The sequence below is a fragment of the Apus apus genome, chromosome 2, assembly GCF_020740795.1.
Source record: "Apus apus isolate bApuApu2 chromosome 2, bApuApu2.pri.cur, whole genome shotgun sequence".
Taxonomy (NCBI): domain Eukaryota; kingdom Metazoa; phylum Chordata; class Aves; order Apodiformes; family Apodidae; genus Apus; species Apus apus.
Genome location: NC_067283.1, coordinates 70,591,947 through 70,610,236, shown reverse-complemented (window position 1 = coordinate 70,610,236; position 18,290 = coordinate 70,591,947). Strand labels below are relative to the sequence as shown.

At 36.0% G+C, this 18,290-nt stretch overlaps 1 protein-coding gene across 1 annotated transcript in view; it reads left to right on the top strand.

Moving 5' to 3' along the window:
- EXOC2 (exocyst complex component 2) overlaps positions 1 to 18,290 on the top strand; it is a 130,160-nt gene that overhangs the window by 26,413 nt on the left and 85,457 nt on the right. The window contains exons 5-6 of the mRNA XM_051610855.1: positions 4,095 to 4,208; positions 7,413 to 7,537. Of these exons, the coding sequence (XP_051466815.1) occupies positions 4,095 to 4,208; positions 7,413 to 7,537 (239 nt within the window). The remainder of the gene's footprint in view (positions 1 to 4,094; positions 4,209 to 7,412; positions 7,538 to 18,290) is intronic.

The following is an 18,290-nucleotide window of genomic DNA, read 5'->3' as shown; positions in this document are numbered from 1 at the left end:
ATTCCTCTTATCACATTCTGCCATTTTTCCAGTATGGTTGTTATTTTGCTGTCATATTTCTGATAAACCCAATGCTACTAGGGAGTAATTGCTGGAGTGCATCCTTGCCATTTGGTTGTAGGAGACATCGTTGTTAATACCTTCTGATTTGTCATGTTTAGTCTACTTCAGTGTCCCTTATGCTGGTCTTCTTGTATGTATGATTAACACAGTACAGCTGGTACAAAGCCTGCTTCTAAGAGCCTGACTGGTACCACACAGAGTTGGGGGGGGGAGGGGGGGCGTTGTACAGCAGCTCTAGCTGGAACTTGTTTATGCTGGTTGCTATTCAGAATCTGTGTTTATTTAAAGTTGCTCCTTTTGACCTACAAACTCCTGTGGAATTGAGGTTCAAGTTACCTTTTGGTGGCTGTATCCTGTTTTGGGACCTGCCTTTAATCTGCAAATATTGTCATGTATGCTGAACAGCATACTGTGGCATTCTGAAACTCTGGGAGCAAAATAATCTTTACAGAAAATTTTAAACTTGCTAAGCTCTGTTCATAGAGAAGCTCTGTTCATTTGAATACATTGAATCCTGTTGATATTACTCCGCTGTGACTGCTTGGAGGCTGTGTTTTACCCATGGAGATTACAGCTCATCTTAAACCTTCAAAAAATATAAATGCTCTGGATATGCACAAGTTCTCTAATAGAATTTGTAAAAGCCAGTATATGCTGTGATGTTAAATTAGATTTGTTGAGTATTGGGTTATAGAGAATCTAAAGTTTGAAGTAGTAGAGGGAGGGACTTGTATTGATGGGTATGCGCAGCACAAGTGAATTCATTGTGCCTTATGTGTTTTGAATCCAAAGTAGATGTGCATGCCCTTTACCTGGAAGCAAGGACATCTAATTAGGTATTACTGTATTAAGTATAATCAATATGTGATTGAGGAAAGTGAAAGTGTATAATGACTTGAAACCAAATTGATTTTTATTGTAGTTCTCATGACAACAATCAGTATGTAAAATCTTAATTACTTATATTTAAAATGGTTTCTAATGAATTAATAAGACTACTTTAAAATGTTACCTGGAGGTCTAGTACCAAATCTGGTTCTGTTTTAAATAAAATAGTCTGCCTACCAGAAAGATCTACTATATAAATCAAATATGTGTAACTTTGCTAAAATTGTAAAGGCAGTAGAATACAAAGAGTTGTCAAGGATGGTAAACTCTCTTGTTTTTCTGAAGTTTTCTGAAGCAAATTTGTGGTTCCCAGTTTCTTTTACAGTGATTGCTTTTTAGTCAGTGATTAAGTATTCAGAGTTGCTTTTTGAATTGATTCTTGTATAACAAGCAAATCAACAGAAAAATTATCAACAATTTCCTTGCATGTTAGCATGGTCTCAGCTTTTGCTACTAATTCATATTCATCCCATAATGTTGAAATGAGTAAAACAGAAATGCTTCCTCATGTCACATATGTGCTTGTTCATAAGTAAACAGTAAGCAAGTTTTCATGAGAACAGCATCCAAGGACTTATTTATTTATTTTAATAATGGAAGTTGGTGACACAAACTTGTATGTATGTGGAGTCAGTTTCTTTTTAGATGCATCTAGCCAGACATCTTAGAAATACAGTTGCTTTCAGTTTGAACTTTTTTGTGAGTAGCTTGCAGTGAAGACAGCTGTAGCAACTCATTCCAAACTCCCCATATCTGTTAGTGGAAAAACTACTGGTAAAATTTATGATAAAAATAAGGATACTACTCCACAGAGTATAACATATTGTTAACATACCGCACACATTCACGTTCATGTTTCTACTCTGTTGTGACTATGTCTAAAATATGTCTGCATAGATAAAAGCAACCAAAACACATTGCTAATTTATGGTTCTGCTCAAATACATCTGCTGGAAGAAAGCTCCTAATAACTTTTCAATGCAGTCAAACATCAAACTGAAAAAAAAAAAAAAAGCCCTTCATTTCTCTCCCACTGTCTGTGGGCAAAACTCATTTGCAGGAATTTATTACACGCTTAGCTAAATTATTAGTCTTTATCTCAATAAATATATATAAATTGGGGTGGTTTTTTCCCCCTAGGAATTGTGTAGCTCGTGCATAAGTTATGCATATGTCTTGCAATCTTGCAATAATAAGTAGTATTTGGTAATGTTGTATTTGTTGAGGGTGTGTGTGCTGTTTGTGTTAGAGCTGTTTCTTTTGGCTTTGAGAGAATGCACTGAAGTTCTGAAAAATATGAACAAAAGTTTGCTTCTTTGTTGTGTGCATGCACTTATATAGTGCTCACTCAGTCTGTTTTGAGGTAACTGAAACTGTAATAGTTTTTGGTTTTTTAGCATTAAAAATGTCATCGACCCCAAAGATGCCACTGTGCATGGATTTAATATAAAAGCTTTTTTGGACAGCCATGCTGTGTCACATGTGAAGTACTGTCCTGCAAATTAATGTGCCTACTAGGCATTTTTAACTACTTTGAAAAATTAGGCATCTTAAAATGTCTTTAAAGAAAGGACAAACGGAAACTTTATTCTCCTTCTTATATCCATCAGCATTTTTGCTAACTGGCACTCATGAAATTCAAGGTCATTGGTAGTCCTGAATCTCATTACTTATGTTTTATACATTTTTATATCAACATTATCACTTCTTCATTGAACAAAGATAAATATTAGGACCTTCTTTTTTATTTGTTACCTTTTTTCCTCACACTATTTTCCCTGTCCCTCTTCTCTCTACTTTTCACATGTCATCACTTTTCCTTGCATCTCATTTGATTACTTTTTTTTTGCTTGTTTTTAAAAAGATGCTGTTTTGTGCCCCTGCTGTAGTCAGGCACTACTGATGAAAGACTTCTGTGTCATGTCATTATGTATGTGGGTCCTTTGTACCTGCTTGTGCTAATGGCCACTCGGATATGAGTAGAAACTTACAGAAAACAGCTCTTGTTTCTGTGTAATTGTACTTTTTAATGTGCCTGACTCTAGATTTGCTTCACTTCATCTGATGCTTGCTTTGTAATAAAAACAGGTTTAGCTATCTTGAAATACCTTTAGATTACTGACAAACCAAAACAAGCAAATCATTGCTTTTCTGTCCGTTCAAATGGCTTTTCTTGCATGTTGAATGTAATTCCAACAGCTGACTCTGAATTTCTACCCCTGCCCAAGTTTGATCTCAAATACTAAGTATGGGAATATACTAAGTATGGCAGGCTTGCATTTGTGTGTCCTGTACTTTGTGTAGCAGAGTTAATCCAGTTTGTGAGCACCAGAGAGAAATGTTACTGATTTTTTTATATTATTTATCTATCTATTTATTTATTTATTTTTTAGTCTGGTATTGTGATTCTGACTGAAAAATGTTATCCTATTCTAAAAATTTACTGTGTCAGTTTTGAAGGGGTGTACAGTGATGATCTAGTCCAACTACCTGACCAATTCAGGGCTGACCAAAAGTTTTCCATTATTAGTTTCCAAAGATGGGATGCAGCTGATGGTAAGGAATGGAATTGTGAGTGGACCTGGTGATGTACTGAGAGTACATGGTGGAATGAATATGGCTGAGTGTTAGGTGTGGGTCTGGACTGAGGGATGAAGCTTGTCATGTTTTCATCAAAAAGTGCTTTAAATATTTTTATTACACTGACTTAAAATAAATGGAATACATTTTCTATATTAATACCTTGCTGATTTTCTTGTCTGAAAGGTAGAATTGACTATGAGTATATTCAGCATTAATGATCCTGCATGTGAATCTTAGTAGTATCATTGTGAGTCTGTCTAGTCATATTTTGTGAAGGCAGCACTTTTCTTTCTTCAGAAGTGTTTTGTACAGGCAACATTTCTGTCATATGTACAATGGTGAAATCAAAATGGTAACATTAGTTTTACTTAAATTAGATTTCAATCTCTTTTTTCCCAGACACACTACGTGTGTCTGTAATACCAGACTTCATTTCATGGCAAGGTATAAGTTTATGTCTTATTGGAAAAATATTTCGTCTTTTGTGGGTTTTTTATGTGACAATTGTAAGCTGTTCACCAGAATATGTCTCACTGAAGAAATGAATATTCGTTTTTCAGAGGCAGATTTCCTCAAAAAGATTTAGAGGCACTGTTTCCTGGGATGAGTGCTGATTTCACTAGTGAAAATTTTTCTGCTGCCTGGTACCTGATTGAGAATCATTCAACAACAAGGTTTGTTGCTACCGTATAAATAATTGTTCTAAATGCAAGTCACTTGATGTTATTTCCTTATGCAATAGATGTGTCATTGGTGGTTGACATTTACAGTAATAAACCTGTAGTTTCAACTGTCAGTGGCCAAAAGTGAACGTTCATGATGCGACCAGACCCTGGTTCCTGTACAGGACTTTAACCTCTGTAAAATTTACAGAAAGGACAGCAATCTAGGAGGCTTGTGGAGAGTTCTGGGAATTACTTCTAACGCAGTTTCTAGGTGGGCAGTCAGGGGTGCTGCTTTCCTCAATCTGATTCTTGCAGGCAAGGCAGGGGACATGATAACCAGCGGCAACCATGGCTGTAGCAGTCGTGGAACAGTTGAGTGCAACACTGTAAGGGGTGTGGGAAAGGCAAGCAGCAGAGTACACACCTGAGGTTTGGCAACAGTAGTACATAAGTTGCTTTACAAATCTGGTGTTTGTAACATGCCATAAATACCAGTTGGCTGTCTAGTACAAATAATCTTCTGGGGTGTATCAGCAAGACTGTGTTATGTAAGATATGGGGATAATTATTCTGCTTGACATTATTACAGCTGTGGTTGAAGTGCTTTGCCCAGTTTTGGCCACTGCGTTAAGAAAGGTATGAGAGCTGAGCCACAAAAATAGTACTATGTAAATATCTCTGTGTGTATATAGCTTGGGTGAATTCCGTGCTTTTAGAAAAAAAAAACCAAAATTACACAGAATGCATGTTGTGAAAGATGTAGTGGGCAGTTCACAGATAGCCATCGATTGTTCTTGGTTTACCAAGAATAGAACAAGCTGTCTCAGTTTGCAACAAGGGAAATTTAGGTTAGCTGCAGATATAAAACAGTATTAGATTGCTTAAGTGCTGGTACTTTTTAATTTAGAAAGCTACAGAATCAGTATCACTGGAAGGTGCTGAGATTTGATTTGACAGCTGTCATAGGTGGCTTAGGTACATTTAAGGATGCTCTGGATCCTGAAAATTACTTCTTAGAACTCATTAAATTCCTCTTTTTATCAAAATTACCATGGAATATGAGCAACATCATAATCGTTATATTTCTAATACGACAAGTTGTCAGTAAAAGCACTGATTTTTCTGTTCGTCAGTACTATGGATTGAGAACTGAAATATCTTCATTGGCTTGTATGCCCTCTTTTTAACTTGTACTATGCCAGTGAGTCGGTACCTGAAAATCCATTCTCATGTAAATTTGAAGCTTCTTAATAAGCTGATACTCCACAGTTTTAAAAATATTTTTTTCTTAAGCTCTTCATCTTAATTTGGTAAAAAACAACAACACAGAACTTCCATCAATTTTTGTCTTTGCATGTCAATATAGTTTCAAGTTGCAGTTCCCTCAGTCCAGTGGAATAAAAAGTATTGCTTTTTGATTTTAAATGAAAGCTGTTTTTTTTTTAATATTACTTCACTTTATATTGGTTTATAAAATCTAAGTCTTAGGATTGAGGGTGCAAAAGCTGTGTCAAACTCAACAGGAAGAATGCATCAGAGGGCAGGGTGAATCCAGTAATGTTTTGAATCTAATTATAAATAGCTTTTTGAATAAAGAAGAGGCAAAATTGGTCATTTTGCTCCCACTTAAAAATGTGTAGTTTTAGAAATATTCTGGAATTGTGGAATTATCTGCCCCGTATAATTTGTGCTGTATTTCCAGAAACACACAGGAATGGTTTAGTTCTTGTCCTCTGTGTAACCTCAGGTAGTGGGAGTGCTAAATGTGTGGTGCAGTGGTGTTTTGCTTAGCTTATGCCTGTATTTTCCTTGAAGGATATTCTTTTTAAGCAATTAAAATAGCTTATTTATTTATTTATTTTTACCCCAGCAATTTCCTGACAAATATAAATAAACTATTTAGACATACTATTAGATCATCAGATAACATGAAACATTGCTTAAAACCAAAACTGCTCAGATTTTAGTTTGAAAATGCTGCTGGTAAATACTCCTTGTATGCCAAGTAGACCAATTCAGCTATTCAGTAATATGATTTCTGTCCAGCAGATGGAAACAGGAAATAAAGCACAATGTTGTGACACCATCAATATTAAAAAGAAAATGCCTGTAAGTGCACTAGTGTGGTTTGTCTCCCAGCAGGTGGTGATAGCCTTCTCACTGCCTGGGCTTAGGTTTACTTTGTTCTCTTTATGTCTTTTTCTGCCACTGTTCAAAAAGCGGGCAAAGAGTATTGGTGGAATTGCTTAATGCCTTAATTTCCTTAATCCATTGTTTCCCTCTCCTCACTGAGAGATAGTGCAGTTTTTCATTTTATTCTTTTGTATTAGGAATATGGGTTTGGCCTGTAAGTGGGAGAAAAAGATAAAAATCATGTGTTTTATTTGTATTTCTGAGCTTGTCAGTGAAAGTGCTTTTACAATTAATCCAGTAGCATAACTACTGAGACCATATTAATTATAATCAACAGAAAAAATCATATCCAAGCAATGAAGAATTATTCACAATACAATGTTTCTAAAATCATTGCAGCTGCTTGCGAAACTGTAAACTGGCAATAATCAAGAAATATGAGGGAACTAAGATAAAAAGAGGGCTACCACACAAACAACGCAGATAAGTTGGCAATTAATATTCCTGTATGGAGTCTCTTTCAAAAACAATTCATACTTGCGTACAGCAGCAATCTGCTCAGCTTTTCTTTATTGTTGCACTGATACTTTTTTCAGTTCTGAACTGTGTGTACAAACCAACATAAAAATATTGGAGGAATTCAGAAACTGAAAGTGCCTTGTGAACTAAGCTGCAGAGTTAAACAAATGTCATTGTTAAAGAGACTTCCAGTATCCCAGTAGTTAACATAGTGTATGAAGTGTGGCGAGTTGCACTATCAGCTATTTAGGGTAGTACAGTTAGCAAAGAGCAATATTGCGTGTTCAGAAGAAATGTGTTGACTAATTGGTATTATAAGGAAGTCTATTTCTTCACAAGTGGTAGGAGCCTTCCATTGAGAAATAAAACTAAAAAAACCGAGAAACTCTGGGCCAAGATTAAATTGTCATTATCAAGAAGCACCTTTGTTAGCAATTACTCGGTTGTTAATAGTTGTTGCAAAAGTATCTCGCTTTATTTTCCAAGTCGCTATTCTGTTTATTCATTAGCTGACCTTACTCAGTTGCTTGAATGTCAAGGGGTTTTCTTGTTTGTTTTCAGTTTTGATCAGCTCAAAACGGCTGTTGTGAATTTGAAGAAACAAGCCAATAAGAAAAATGAGGGGAGTCTAGCTTATGTGAAAGGAGGTCTCAGCACGTTTTTTGAAGCACAAGATGCTCTGTCAGGTAAAGATGTTTTGCGCTTACTAAATACAGTATAAAACACAGTATCTTAATGTATGGTTAAATTTATTATTAAGAAATGCTGTTTTTCTTTGCAGTCTCTTCTAAAAGTATGTAATCATCCCAAAATCTGTGTTGTGTTGGTTGCAAGCTGGGACTGGCTAGCTGATTGTGTTGTATGTTTGCAAAAGATGGCACCAAATGTACCTTATAGGATTTGGAGGCATTTGATGAAACTGCAGAGACCACAAATCCAGAAAAGAGAGGAGACATTAAACTGTAGAAAATATTGAGATGACGTACAAACTGCAGCAACATAAAAACTTGATTTTATGATGCCTTATCCCATAGTGAGACTGTTAAGATTTATATTAATACTCAGTACACTCTGACTTTGGAAATCAGACAGCCTCTGTATTGTGTTTGCTGTGGGGAAAATGCAACACACTAGTGAGACTGGTTGTCTGGGCCATTTCTATACGTATCTTTGTATTTATTTATATACATATAGAGAGACATACATGCACTCTTAAAGCATAAAATGTCTCTCAGGCAAAAGCTTACTGTGGGCTACCATAATTCTATCTAGTAGGGACTGTGTGGATCAGAAAGTGAAATTGGTGGGCCATCCCCAATAGGTTTGACATTTACCACTATGCTTTTCTCCATAGTTACTGTATGGGTTTATCATGAGGGTTATCAGTCCTCACATCATTGATCCTATGTTATGGGTACCATGGATTAAGAAAACTTTTAGCTACTCATAACCTCAGCCAAACTAGCATTTCCATTGGCTCTTCGAACACTGCTTTGAAGAAGTACCACTCTCCTTTTAACACACTTGCAGGCCACTCATTAACTGCTTGATAGCACATCCGTGTGTCAGGGAAAGAGGATGGTAGTGCTGTGTCAACTGGTGGTCCACCTGTATTCTTGCCCTGGGCAGGTTAACCTATGACCTACCCTTCAGATGACAGTATTTTCAAAAGTGGGTGATAGCTTTTGGCTACCTGCCTGATTTGGTAATTTTGAAGAGGAGGACTTTTTCCACAAGTGCAAACATAGGTGCTTTAGTAGGGAATACGTCTTCTGAAGATTTTTGAAGATTCTTCCAGTGAGGAATCTCAAATCCTAAACCTCTTTACTACCCTACCCAGAACTGACCTATTACTGTTCAGTTTTGGAAAACCTTGTTCTAAATCTAGATAATTTCAATGAAAGAATTATTAAAGGATGTAGTGAAAATTCTTTAGAATGTGGTGGTAATCATAGTAAAAGACACTAAGGAGAATTAGTATTTGGCATTCTTTAACTTTTATTTAAGCTGAATTTTTATTAAATTTGAGGAAAAATGAGGTATTTCTTTTGTAAGTCTTAAATATCTTGAAACATTGAAATCCTAGTTTATCTTAAATAGTTCAAAATCCTGAATAATCCTGAACAAATATTGAAATGTCTGGGTTTTTTTCGCAAGCAAATCTGCTTTGCATATAGAGTATGAAATACTCTAAAAGATTCAGAGTTCTCTTTCCAAGCAGTTGCTGCTATGGATAAAAATTTTTGCTGGTGGACATATGTGTTATCTTGTAAGATTATTTTTTGAACCAGCAGAGACTCTAGTAGGATTTACAGAAACTTAATGTAAACCATAAATATTGTGAGGTTTTAGAGAGAGACTGAACACAACTGAGTGATTTTTCTCTTGTCCTATCCATTAAAGTGTAGGCTTCTTGCCTTTAGAGACTGAATTGCTGATAAGTGAAGATGTAGGAACGTAAAAAATATTAATAAAACAATGACAGAGAAAGCAAACTAATTTATTTTACTAAAATCTATATTCTCAATTAAAAAAAAAATTATAATAGCTGTACTATAGTTTTGCCTCTCTTATCTGTATCAGTGTTATTTTTATCTGGAATTTAGGATGACTCATGTGGGTCTTGGAGCCACTTTTCATCTGCAACCAAAATGGTTTGGTTTTTTCTTCCTCCCAGTGATCTCCCTTAAGTGCTCTAAAGGAAACAGACTTATAGCTTGTGGTGTTATAAATACTGAGTTAAAAGAGTACTAAGAAAGATGGTTTGTATGTTGTTGTAAAAGAAAATTACAGACGTGAAGTCTTAATCTCTTATAGATTTAAATATGCAACACTAGAATTCAAGGGGCTTATCAATACAATATGTAGATTTGCAAGTCTGAAGCTAAATTCATAATGAGGATGCAGTGCAGGTCACATTAAAGTAAAATGCATTAAATGCATGTACAGGAGTGTTTTTTATTCTTTTGAGTAAAAAATTAAAACCCTTACTGCATATGAATTTTGGCTTTGTAAAGCAGACCTGCTTATTTGCCCTTTCCTCTCCCTTATGCAGAATATTTTTGATTGAGTGTAGCTGGAGGAATTGCATGCAGGAACTTCTGAAAGACTCAAACCTGTGATAGGTACAATCAACAGCTGAGTTGTATGTGAAGAGGCTTCCAGCAGCAACAAGAAAAAAGGGTTTCTTTGATGCTGTATCCAACCCTCCTGCCAGATGTCAAAGCTTATCTCCACAACATCTAATCACTACAGTATTCTCAAAAGATAACAAAATTAGGCATAAGCATTATTAGCATTGTTTTAGAGAAACAGCTCAGATGCAAAATTAAAAAAACCTACCAAACAACAAAACCAAACCAAACAAAACCCTAAACAAACAAAAACCTCATTAATTCTTCGGCAGGAAATTATGAAACTCAAGCTTTTTAAGAGAATAGTATTAATTAAAAAACATCGTTTTACTCAGACTATACAGTGTTTGTGCATGGTGATATTATGGCACTTTTGTGTCCTTACACATTTATAATGATGAATTTGTGTCTGTTATTTTCTCCTTTAAAAAGGTGCAGCTAGAATTTGTATGCATTTAAACAAAGCTACATGAGGAGCAGTTTGTATTTGAAAGCTGAAAGATTGTTTTAACACAAACTCTTAGGGACATAGTCTTGGTTCTGCAAACTCATTATTTGATGCTGACCATATCATTGTCACGGATGAAAGGAGACATGGTGAGAATAGTTACCGAATACTGTCTTCCAATATTATTTATATTTCCTGAGCTGCTTTGTTTTGTTTTATTCACTTCCTCTGAGCAGATTTCTAAAATCTAACACATTTTCTGAAGGTAATGGGCAAAGATTTAGGCTCTCAGTTTTCCCCTCCAGATATCATAGGACACAACTTCTAAACCAAGTATTTTTAAACTGTAGGTCCTTTATGTTGTTGTAGAGTGGAGCTGTCTGTGTAGTTATTTCTCCTAAGTCTCTCTAAATTGTCACAGAATGTTACTTTTTGTCACAGGCTCACTTTAAGAGTTATAACACTTGCTTTATCAGGTACTTCATACTTATCTATTTGCACATCTGTTTATACCAGCTTTTTGTAACTCATACACTTTTAACAATGCTTGTTTGAAATCTATGAACTTAATCTGGAAAACCCTGAATTACTGATTATGGTGCAGTAAGGCTGATCTTGTGTGCTATCAGATTGTATTTCACATTTAAATGAATAGTAATATTTTCACAAGTAAGCAACCAAAACCGTAGAAGGCTATCCCAAGATATTTACTGTATTTTGTGATTTAGAAACTGTTTGCTGAGAAAATAAGAGTTCAAATAGGCCAGAACCCTGGCTTGTTTGGTTTAATTTCTCAGAACATAGAATTGCCTTATCAGATCCTTGTGTCTCTGCCCATTACCTTGGCTGACACTTTGACAGTGACTTTGCTGCAAAGATGTTCAACAGGAAGTTTGTTTCGTCAGCTGAAGGGAGCTGTAAACTGAGCTGAGGGGAATTGGGCTCACCTCAACTTGACCCACTTGTCAGCGTCGGGAAGCTGAGCTGATTTATTTTCCATACTTCTAATTGCAATACAGAAAGTAGCATTCCTAAAAGGGCTGCTATTTATATGCTTGTAAACAAGTTGTGTTTTATTCTCATGAGCAAGTCATGTCCCATGCTGACGTCTTTGGAAAGCTAGAAAATAATTTACTTTGAATATAATTTTTTCAGAAGTGCTCTTTACAAAGAGCCCTAGGCTGCATAGTAGTGCCATTGGCATTGAAAGATATGATTACTACCTAAATGTTTTGCAGCTGACTTGAAATGGCTAGAATAGCTCTGTGTTGAGTGCTGTTGTGTGTGACTGATAGTTTTATCTTCCTTATCCTTCTTCAAGTGATAAAACATAGTCTTTGCACGCTACGAACAATCTGCTATTATTGAGGTTAAGAAAGAACGAGACTGTGGAAACAAGCTGGCAAGGTTAACTGAGATGCTGCATTTATCTAACAGCTTATCAGTCAGTTCAGAGTAACAGTTTACATGCGTGTGTGTGCCCCACAGTAGATGCAAATTAGATTATTTCAGCTTAAGAATTAAGATCATGCCTCCAAGTGGTCATGAAGCAATAGCTGATGTGTGCTAAGCTCACTGTCTAGCTTTTCAAGTATATGCTCGTGTTTGAAGGCTTGAGGTATTGTTGTGCTACACTTGCACACAAAAGCTGAATAAGAAGCAACTGCACTATCATTGCTACATATCTTGTCCTTTAGTTTATGAGCCTTCTCATGTGTGCAATGCTGATTTCAGTTTGAGTATTGAAATTTATTTTCTGATCTTGAAATGCTAGATAACAAGAGGGACATTGCAACAAGCAATGTATGCTGAGAGAGCACTGACCTGACAGAGGAGTGCCAGTAAAGTACGTTAGTGGTGGTAGATAGTTTAGTCTCAGGTAGATGCTTCCTTTTCATGCAATGTCTACAACCATTTTCTGTAGCAGACCAATTATTATCTTAATGCAACACTAAAAAAGCATAAGTTATATGATCGTGATTGAGAAAAGGCTCAAACTTTCATGGAGGTTCTACCACAGCAGTGCTTAGAGGGTGTTTTTTTCAGTGTCTCAAGCAACAGATGGTTTAATTTCAAAAAGTTGTCTCAGTCTGTAGTGAAATTTCTGTGCCCAAGCCTGTACCAGATTTTATACTGACTGCTCTTATAGCTTCTTTTAAATCAGTAATTGTTTTAAAGTTAAAAGGTAATTGCTAGCAGAATTTCTCCAAATGGATGCAGTCCTTTTAGCTAATGTGTGGCTGTCATGTTTTATGAATTTCTGGTTTTCAGTTAAGTTATTTTTTTTTTGTTTGCATTTAAAAAATAGAAAAGCATCCAGAAGAAAGATTATTAGTTTTGCAGTTGGAGTTTTTAAGTACCAAATACTGCAGTTGATTGCAAGTGTACAACAAATTACCTGTACTTAAATTTGAGCCATACCTTACCTACAGCCCATGAAACTAGCTTAATTTCATGTTACATAATTCCATTTTTTTTCAATACCACTTTTAAAACACCTGCAACATTTAAAAGCTGCTTTTATTTCTACCATTAGTTTTCAAAGATACACAGGTTAACACTGTCTCAATAAAAACAGAAAAGCATTTCCCATACTCTAAAATTTTGAAGTATCCTGGCAGAGGCCAGGATCCAGACCCAGAATTTTTAGTGGATCCATAAGAAGAGTAATAAACTTTTTTTTTTCCTGTCTATTTGCCTAGAGATATTTGCCTAGAAATGTCATGTTTGCTTAAGTATAAACCTACGTGAGAGCAAAGTTATCAGGTCTCACAATGTTGTTTAACTACAGGCTTTAGTATCTTCTTCTTTTTCCATCAAACCTTCCATCCTAGCGCTGTGCTTGAATTTTTTTTTTTTTTTTACATAATTTTAATTCTGTCAAATTCCTTTGATTTTTGTGAGTGTGTTAAGTAAACAAGCTTGAAAAAGTAAATGCTAGAGAAACAAAACACAAAAAGACAATTAAAAACAATACTACATTTACTTCAATATTTTGTAGCTTTTGTTTGGATTAACAGTGTTTAGCAAAATGAAGCCAAATTTGCCATACAATTTGCAAAACTATCTGGAAATCTTGAGGCATAAAAACAATCCAAAACAAAAGAAAACCTAGCAGTATTAATTTTTGGTCACAGTAATAAGTTTTTAGGTTTTTTAGGTTTTCATAGTGTAATGTGTACTAGCTCTGCTAATTAAGTGCTGCCTTTATGCATTGCTTTGTTCATGATACACAACTATGTACTCCTCTTGAATTAATTCAGAAAAGTTTTTAGCCTGCATAGGAGAGCCATTCCTGTCAATAACATGCTTATGTTTTGTTCCAATTACCAAAAGATCATTAGGCTTTCAATAGAGTGAATCAAAGGCATTTTTATTGTATTTTATTAATGGATTTTCGAAAATCCTGACAGCATGTTAGTATGTGTTCTTCATCCCTCCATTACTGTGCCTTGGCTTCAAGTTCTTTACAATTACATCAGATCTTCCCACTGAGTCAGTCTTTCCTTTTTTTAATCTTTTTTCCCCTATTATTTTCTGCATCTGACTAAAAGAGTTTGATTTGTTTCATTTCAGGTGCTTTTTTTTTAAATCTTTAACCATATTTCTATGAAAACACGTAAGATTTTCAGATATAAAAAATGCATTTCTAGCCATCTTTCAATGTGAAAATGATAGAAAATTTCCATCTATGTTGCTTTGAGGGGAGATAGGCTGAGGAAGTCTTTGAGAATATGACTCTTGGTGTCTATATCAAAAATGTTTTTTAAATGTCTAATGAGTATGTCAATAATAACATTTACAAGTAACAAACTTCATGATCCTGGCAAGTGTGGTTTAATTTGTTGAATTTATGGTTGCCAAGTAGAAAACCATATCCTCTCTTAAGTGAAATAAAATTCTTTCCAACACAAGAAGCAAATAACTGATTGCGTTTTATTTACTACAAGGCCTGTACTATTTGCCAGACAGAACTTTTTGCATGTATTTTGACCAAAAAAGCCCTAATTCTGAAGTATTTATTCACAGCTTAGAGACTGTGAGCTCTCAAACTGGTCTCTTCATTATTATTACTTAGTATCTCACTGAATATCTGAAGTTTGCAAGCCTTGAAGTATTCTGACTTAGCTGGAAAACATAAGCATTTATTAGCAAAGATGATGCAAAATACACTTAATCAACTATAGTTGATGCATCTAGACCTAGTGTCTTCTCATCTTTATTTATTGTATGCTTCTTAGAGTAAAGCTTCTCAGGAATGGTAAACAGGTTTCCAGCTGCTGCTCCAACAGGCCAGGGTGACTGGCAATTTAAGAAAATTTCATGTCCGTCCTTTACCTCAGGCCCTAGAAGCCCTTAAATTTTCTCCTTGCTCCTCTTACTACAACCAGCAATGAGTTGAGAGTTTGAAGTTACATTTGGAGTTAATCTTAACTGCTGGCCGCTGTGAGAGGTGGAGGCTGGGTTTCCATCTGCCCTTGGCCATGTCCTCCTTCTTCTTCCCTTGTAGTGCAGTGGTCCTGCAGGGGCAAGGTTTAGACAAGCTCATTGAACAATAAAGGAAAGTCTTTTACTTACTGAGTTAGTTTTCCACCAGGTCATCAACACTATTTTCAAACTAAGAATCTTAAATACTTCATGCTAAGATATTAACTTCAAATGCTACCAGTGTGAGAAATGGTACCTTCCATCTTCTAAAAGGAAAAGGAGGGCATAGTATAGCTGTTGTATATTCTTACCTGAAGAAGATGGTAAAGAGAACTGCTTTGGAGAAGATGTGTTTTAAAACTTTCAGAAACTGATTAATGATCATTATGTGATTTCTAAATAAGCTGCTTTCAGAAAAAAAAATTACACTTTGTGACTTGATGTTTTTCAAAGTGTTAAATAACATGGTACATCATATTCTTTAAACACTAGTTGTTTTGTACAGTAAAAGAAGTTTATGTTTTACATATATTGGCAATAAAGGGTGCTTTGATAGAGATGTTACAGTTCAATTTTGGAAATTCTTAGGTGTTTCCCCTTTAAGAGTAGCATGGTAGTTAATTGGTCAGCAATTAATGCTATGTAATTAATGGTTCCAAAATATTACATTTTAAACACCTTTGAGGCAATGTTTAATTTAGTTTTTTATCCACATACATTTAGAAAGTATCTTTCAAAAAGACTCTTCATAGAATGATTTCAAAATATTTAAATTCAAATTATTACACTTTGATGTGGTTCCAATAGTAAGTGCAACATTTGGTTTTAAAATAGCTGCTTATGTTGTGATAGCTGTGCTGATGAATTTGTCTTTCAGTATATAATACTAATTTCAGTACAGTAATTGGCTGCCCATGGCTGGAACTGATGTATGTAATAGGAATAATATTAAAATCTTTAATGTTTTCGTTATAAAACTGTAGAGGTATTCTTGTAAGTAAGTGGTGTCCATGTCATATATAAGGTGTGTGCTACAGTTAACAATGTGCCAGCTTCTAAGATAGACCTCTGTTCCTTAAAGTAAAGAATTAGTTAATTTCATTTAAATGTTGATTGTCTTAAGAAAATTTGGTGTCCTAAAATAGATATATTTTTCCCCCTTAATGACTTTAATAACAAAAGTTAAAAGGTGCTCTTGGATTTTGAAGAAAGCAAGCTGCTTGAAATTCTTTGTGTAGGATCTCCTAATGTTGGAGAATAATAGTATTTTGTTTGGTTGTTGGGTTTTTTTAACCTCTCATGTCCCCTCCTCACCACCCCCTGTCCCCCAGATGAGAATTCCTTCTTTAAAGGAAGCTGGAGGGCTGTCCTATTCCAGAATAGCCTCCCCCTCTCACTGCTTGAAGTAAGACTGAGGCCACAGGGCCACCTTTCTAAAGGCACTTTCTATCCGTGTTTTCTTGCATTTAATTTGCATCTGAGTAGCACAGGCAAGTAGGGATGACATTGTAGAGGAGACCAGTTGGCAATGACATCTCTGTGCACACTATATGCAGTTCAGGGTGGTATTTCAGAGTAGCTTGAGTATCACCCAGTGGATTGAATTCCAGGTATCTCCTGGAGCACGTTAGGTTTACTCATTAAGTGAATCTGTTAATTTTGTTTCTTCTTAAAGGAATCCAGTTGAGGGACTCAGGTTGCTGTGCCAGCAAACAAAGGCAAGATAAGCTATTGCAATTAAGAGACTGGTTTCAAAACTGTGTTTATTTTTTTAGATAAAATATATAGTTCCTCACTTTCTTCAAAGCACTGACCATCAGTTTTCAAGGGTAGCTTAGCTCGGCTTCATTCTACTGCTAACCAGCAGGAAGCAGTAGGAGGTTTTTAAAAAACCTTCATTTTATCTAAAGAAACAGGAACTGATGGCGATTTCATAGAACAGATTTTATATATGTTAATGGATCAAAAATTTTAAAGGAAAATAGTATTTTTTACAAATTGTTTTATATATGCATGCAGCATATATACAGGAATACTTACTTTAAAAAAAAAGGGAAGAAGAAACATTGGTCTGTGCCAGTTGTACTAAACACAGAAGAAGAGAGGGAAGAAAGGCTGTGTAAGAGGGGGGAAGTAGAAGAAAAGAATATCTACATTCTGTTCATATTTTCACTTTGGTATAGTGTAGTCAGGCTATGCTGGTAAATGTCTACCTTCCTGAAAAAAAAATTATAACAAAACATCAAATTAATGCTGATACTATGCATTTCCACATCCATTAGTAATAACATGACGCCAAGTTAGGCGGGAGTGTTGATCTGCATAAGGATAGGGAGGCTCGACAGAGAGACTTGGATAGATTGGATCGCTGGGCTAATGTTAATGGTGTGGGCTTCAGCAAGGCCAAGGGCCAGGTCCTGCACTTGGGCCCCATGCAACACTCTAGGCTTCGGGAAGTGTGGCTGGAAAGTGTCTGGCAGAAAAGGACCTGGGGGTTCTAATTGACAGGCGGCTGAACATGAGCCAGCAGTGTGCCCAGGTGGCCAAGAAAGCCAGTGGCATCCTGGCCTGTATTAGAAATAGTGTGACCAGCAGAAGTACAGAGGTGATTGTTCCCCTGTACTCAGCACGGGTGAGGCCACACCTGGAGTACTGCGTCCAGTTTTGGGCACCTCAATTCAAGAGAGATATCGAGGTGCTGGAGCGAGTACAGAGGAGGGCAACAAAGCTGGTGAAGGGCCTAGAGAATAAATCTTATGAAGAACACCTGAAGGAGCTGGGAGTGTTTAGTTTGAGAAAGAGGAGGCTGACGGGAGACCTCATCAGTCTCTACAACTTCCTGAAAGGACATTGTAGAGAGGTTGGTGCTGGTCTCTTCTCACAGGTAATTAGCGACAGAACAAGAGGGAATGGCTTCAAGCTGCAACAGGGGAGGTTTAGACTGGACATTAGGAAAAATGTTTTCACAGAAAGAGTGGTCAGACACTGGAATAGGCTGCCCAGGGAGGTGGTTGAGTCACCATCCCTGGATGTGTTGAAGGGTTGTTTGGATGTGATGTTGGTGGAGATGGTTTAGGGGAGAACTTTGTAGAGTAGGGATGATGGTTGGACTCAGTGATCCCAAGGGTTTTATCCAACCTTAATGGTTCTGTGATTCTAACATTGAAACAAGAATTGGTTTTTTTGACATTTTAGGACAGCAAAAAAAATAACATTAAAAAAAAAAAAATGAAAATGGGAGGGAGTTTGTTTTAATGTTGTTTTGAACAGAAGGATCATGATGCTTCTGTGTACTGGTTAATGCAAGGTGTTGCTACAAGATACTATTAAGATTGAGAGTGCATTTTTATAGATGAAAACAGCTGGTGGGGAGAGTGTTCTAGCACTTGATTTTGGGGTCATCCAATTCCTTATGACTCTCTCTCTACC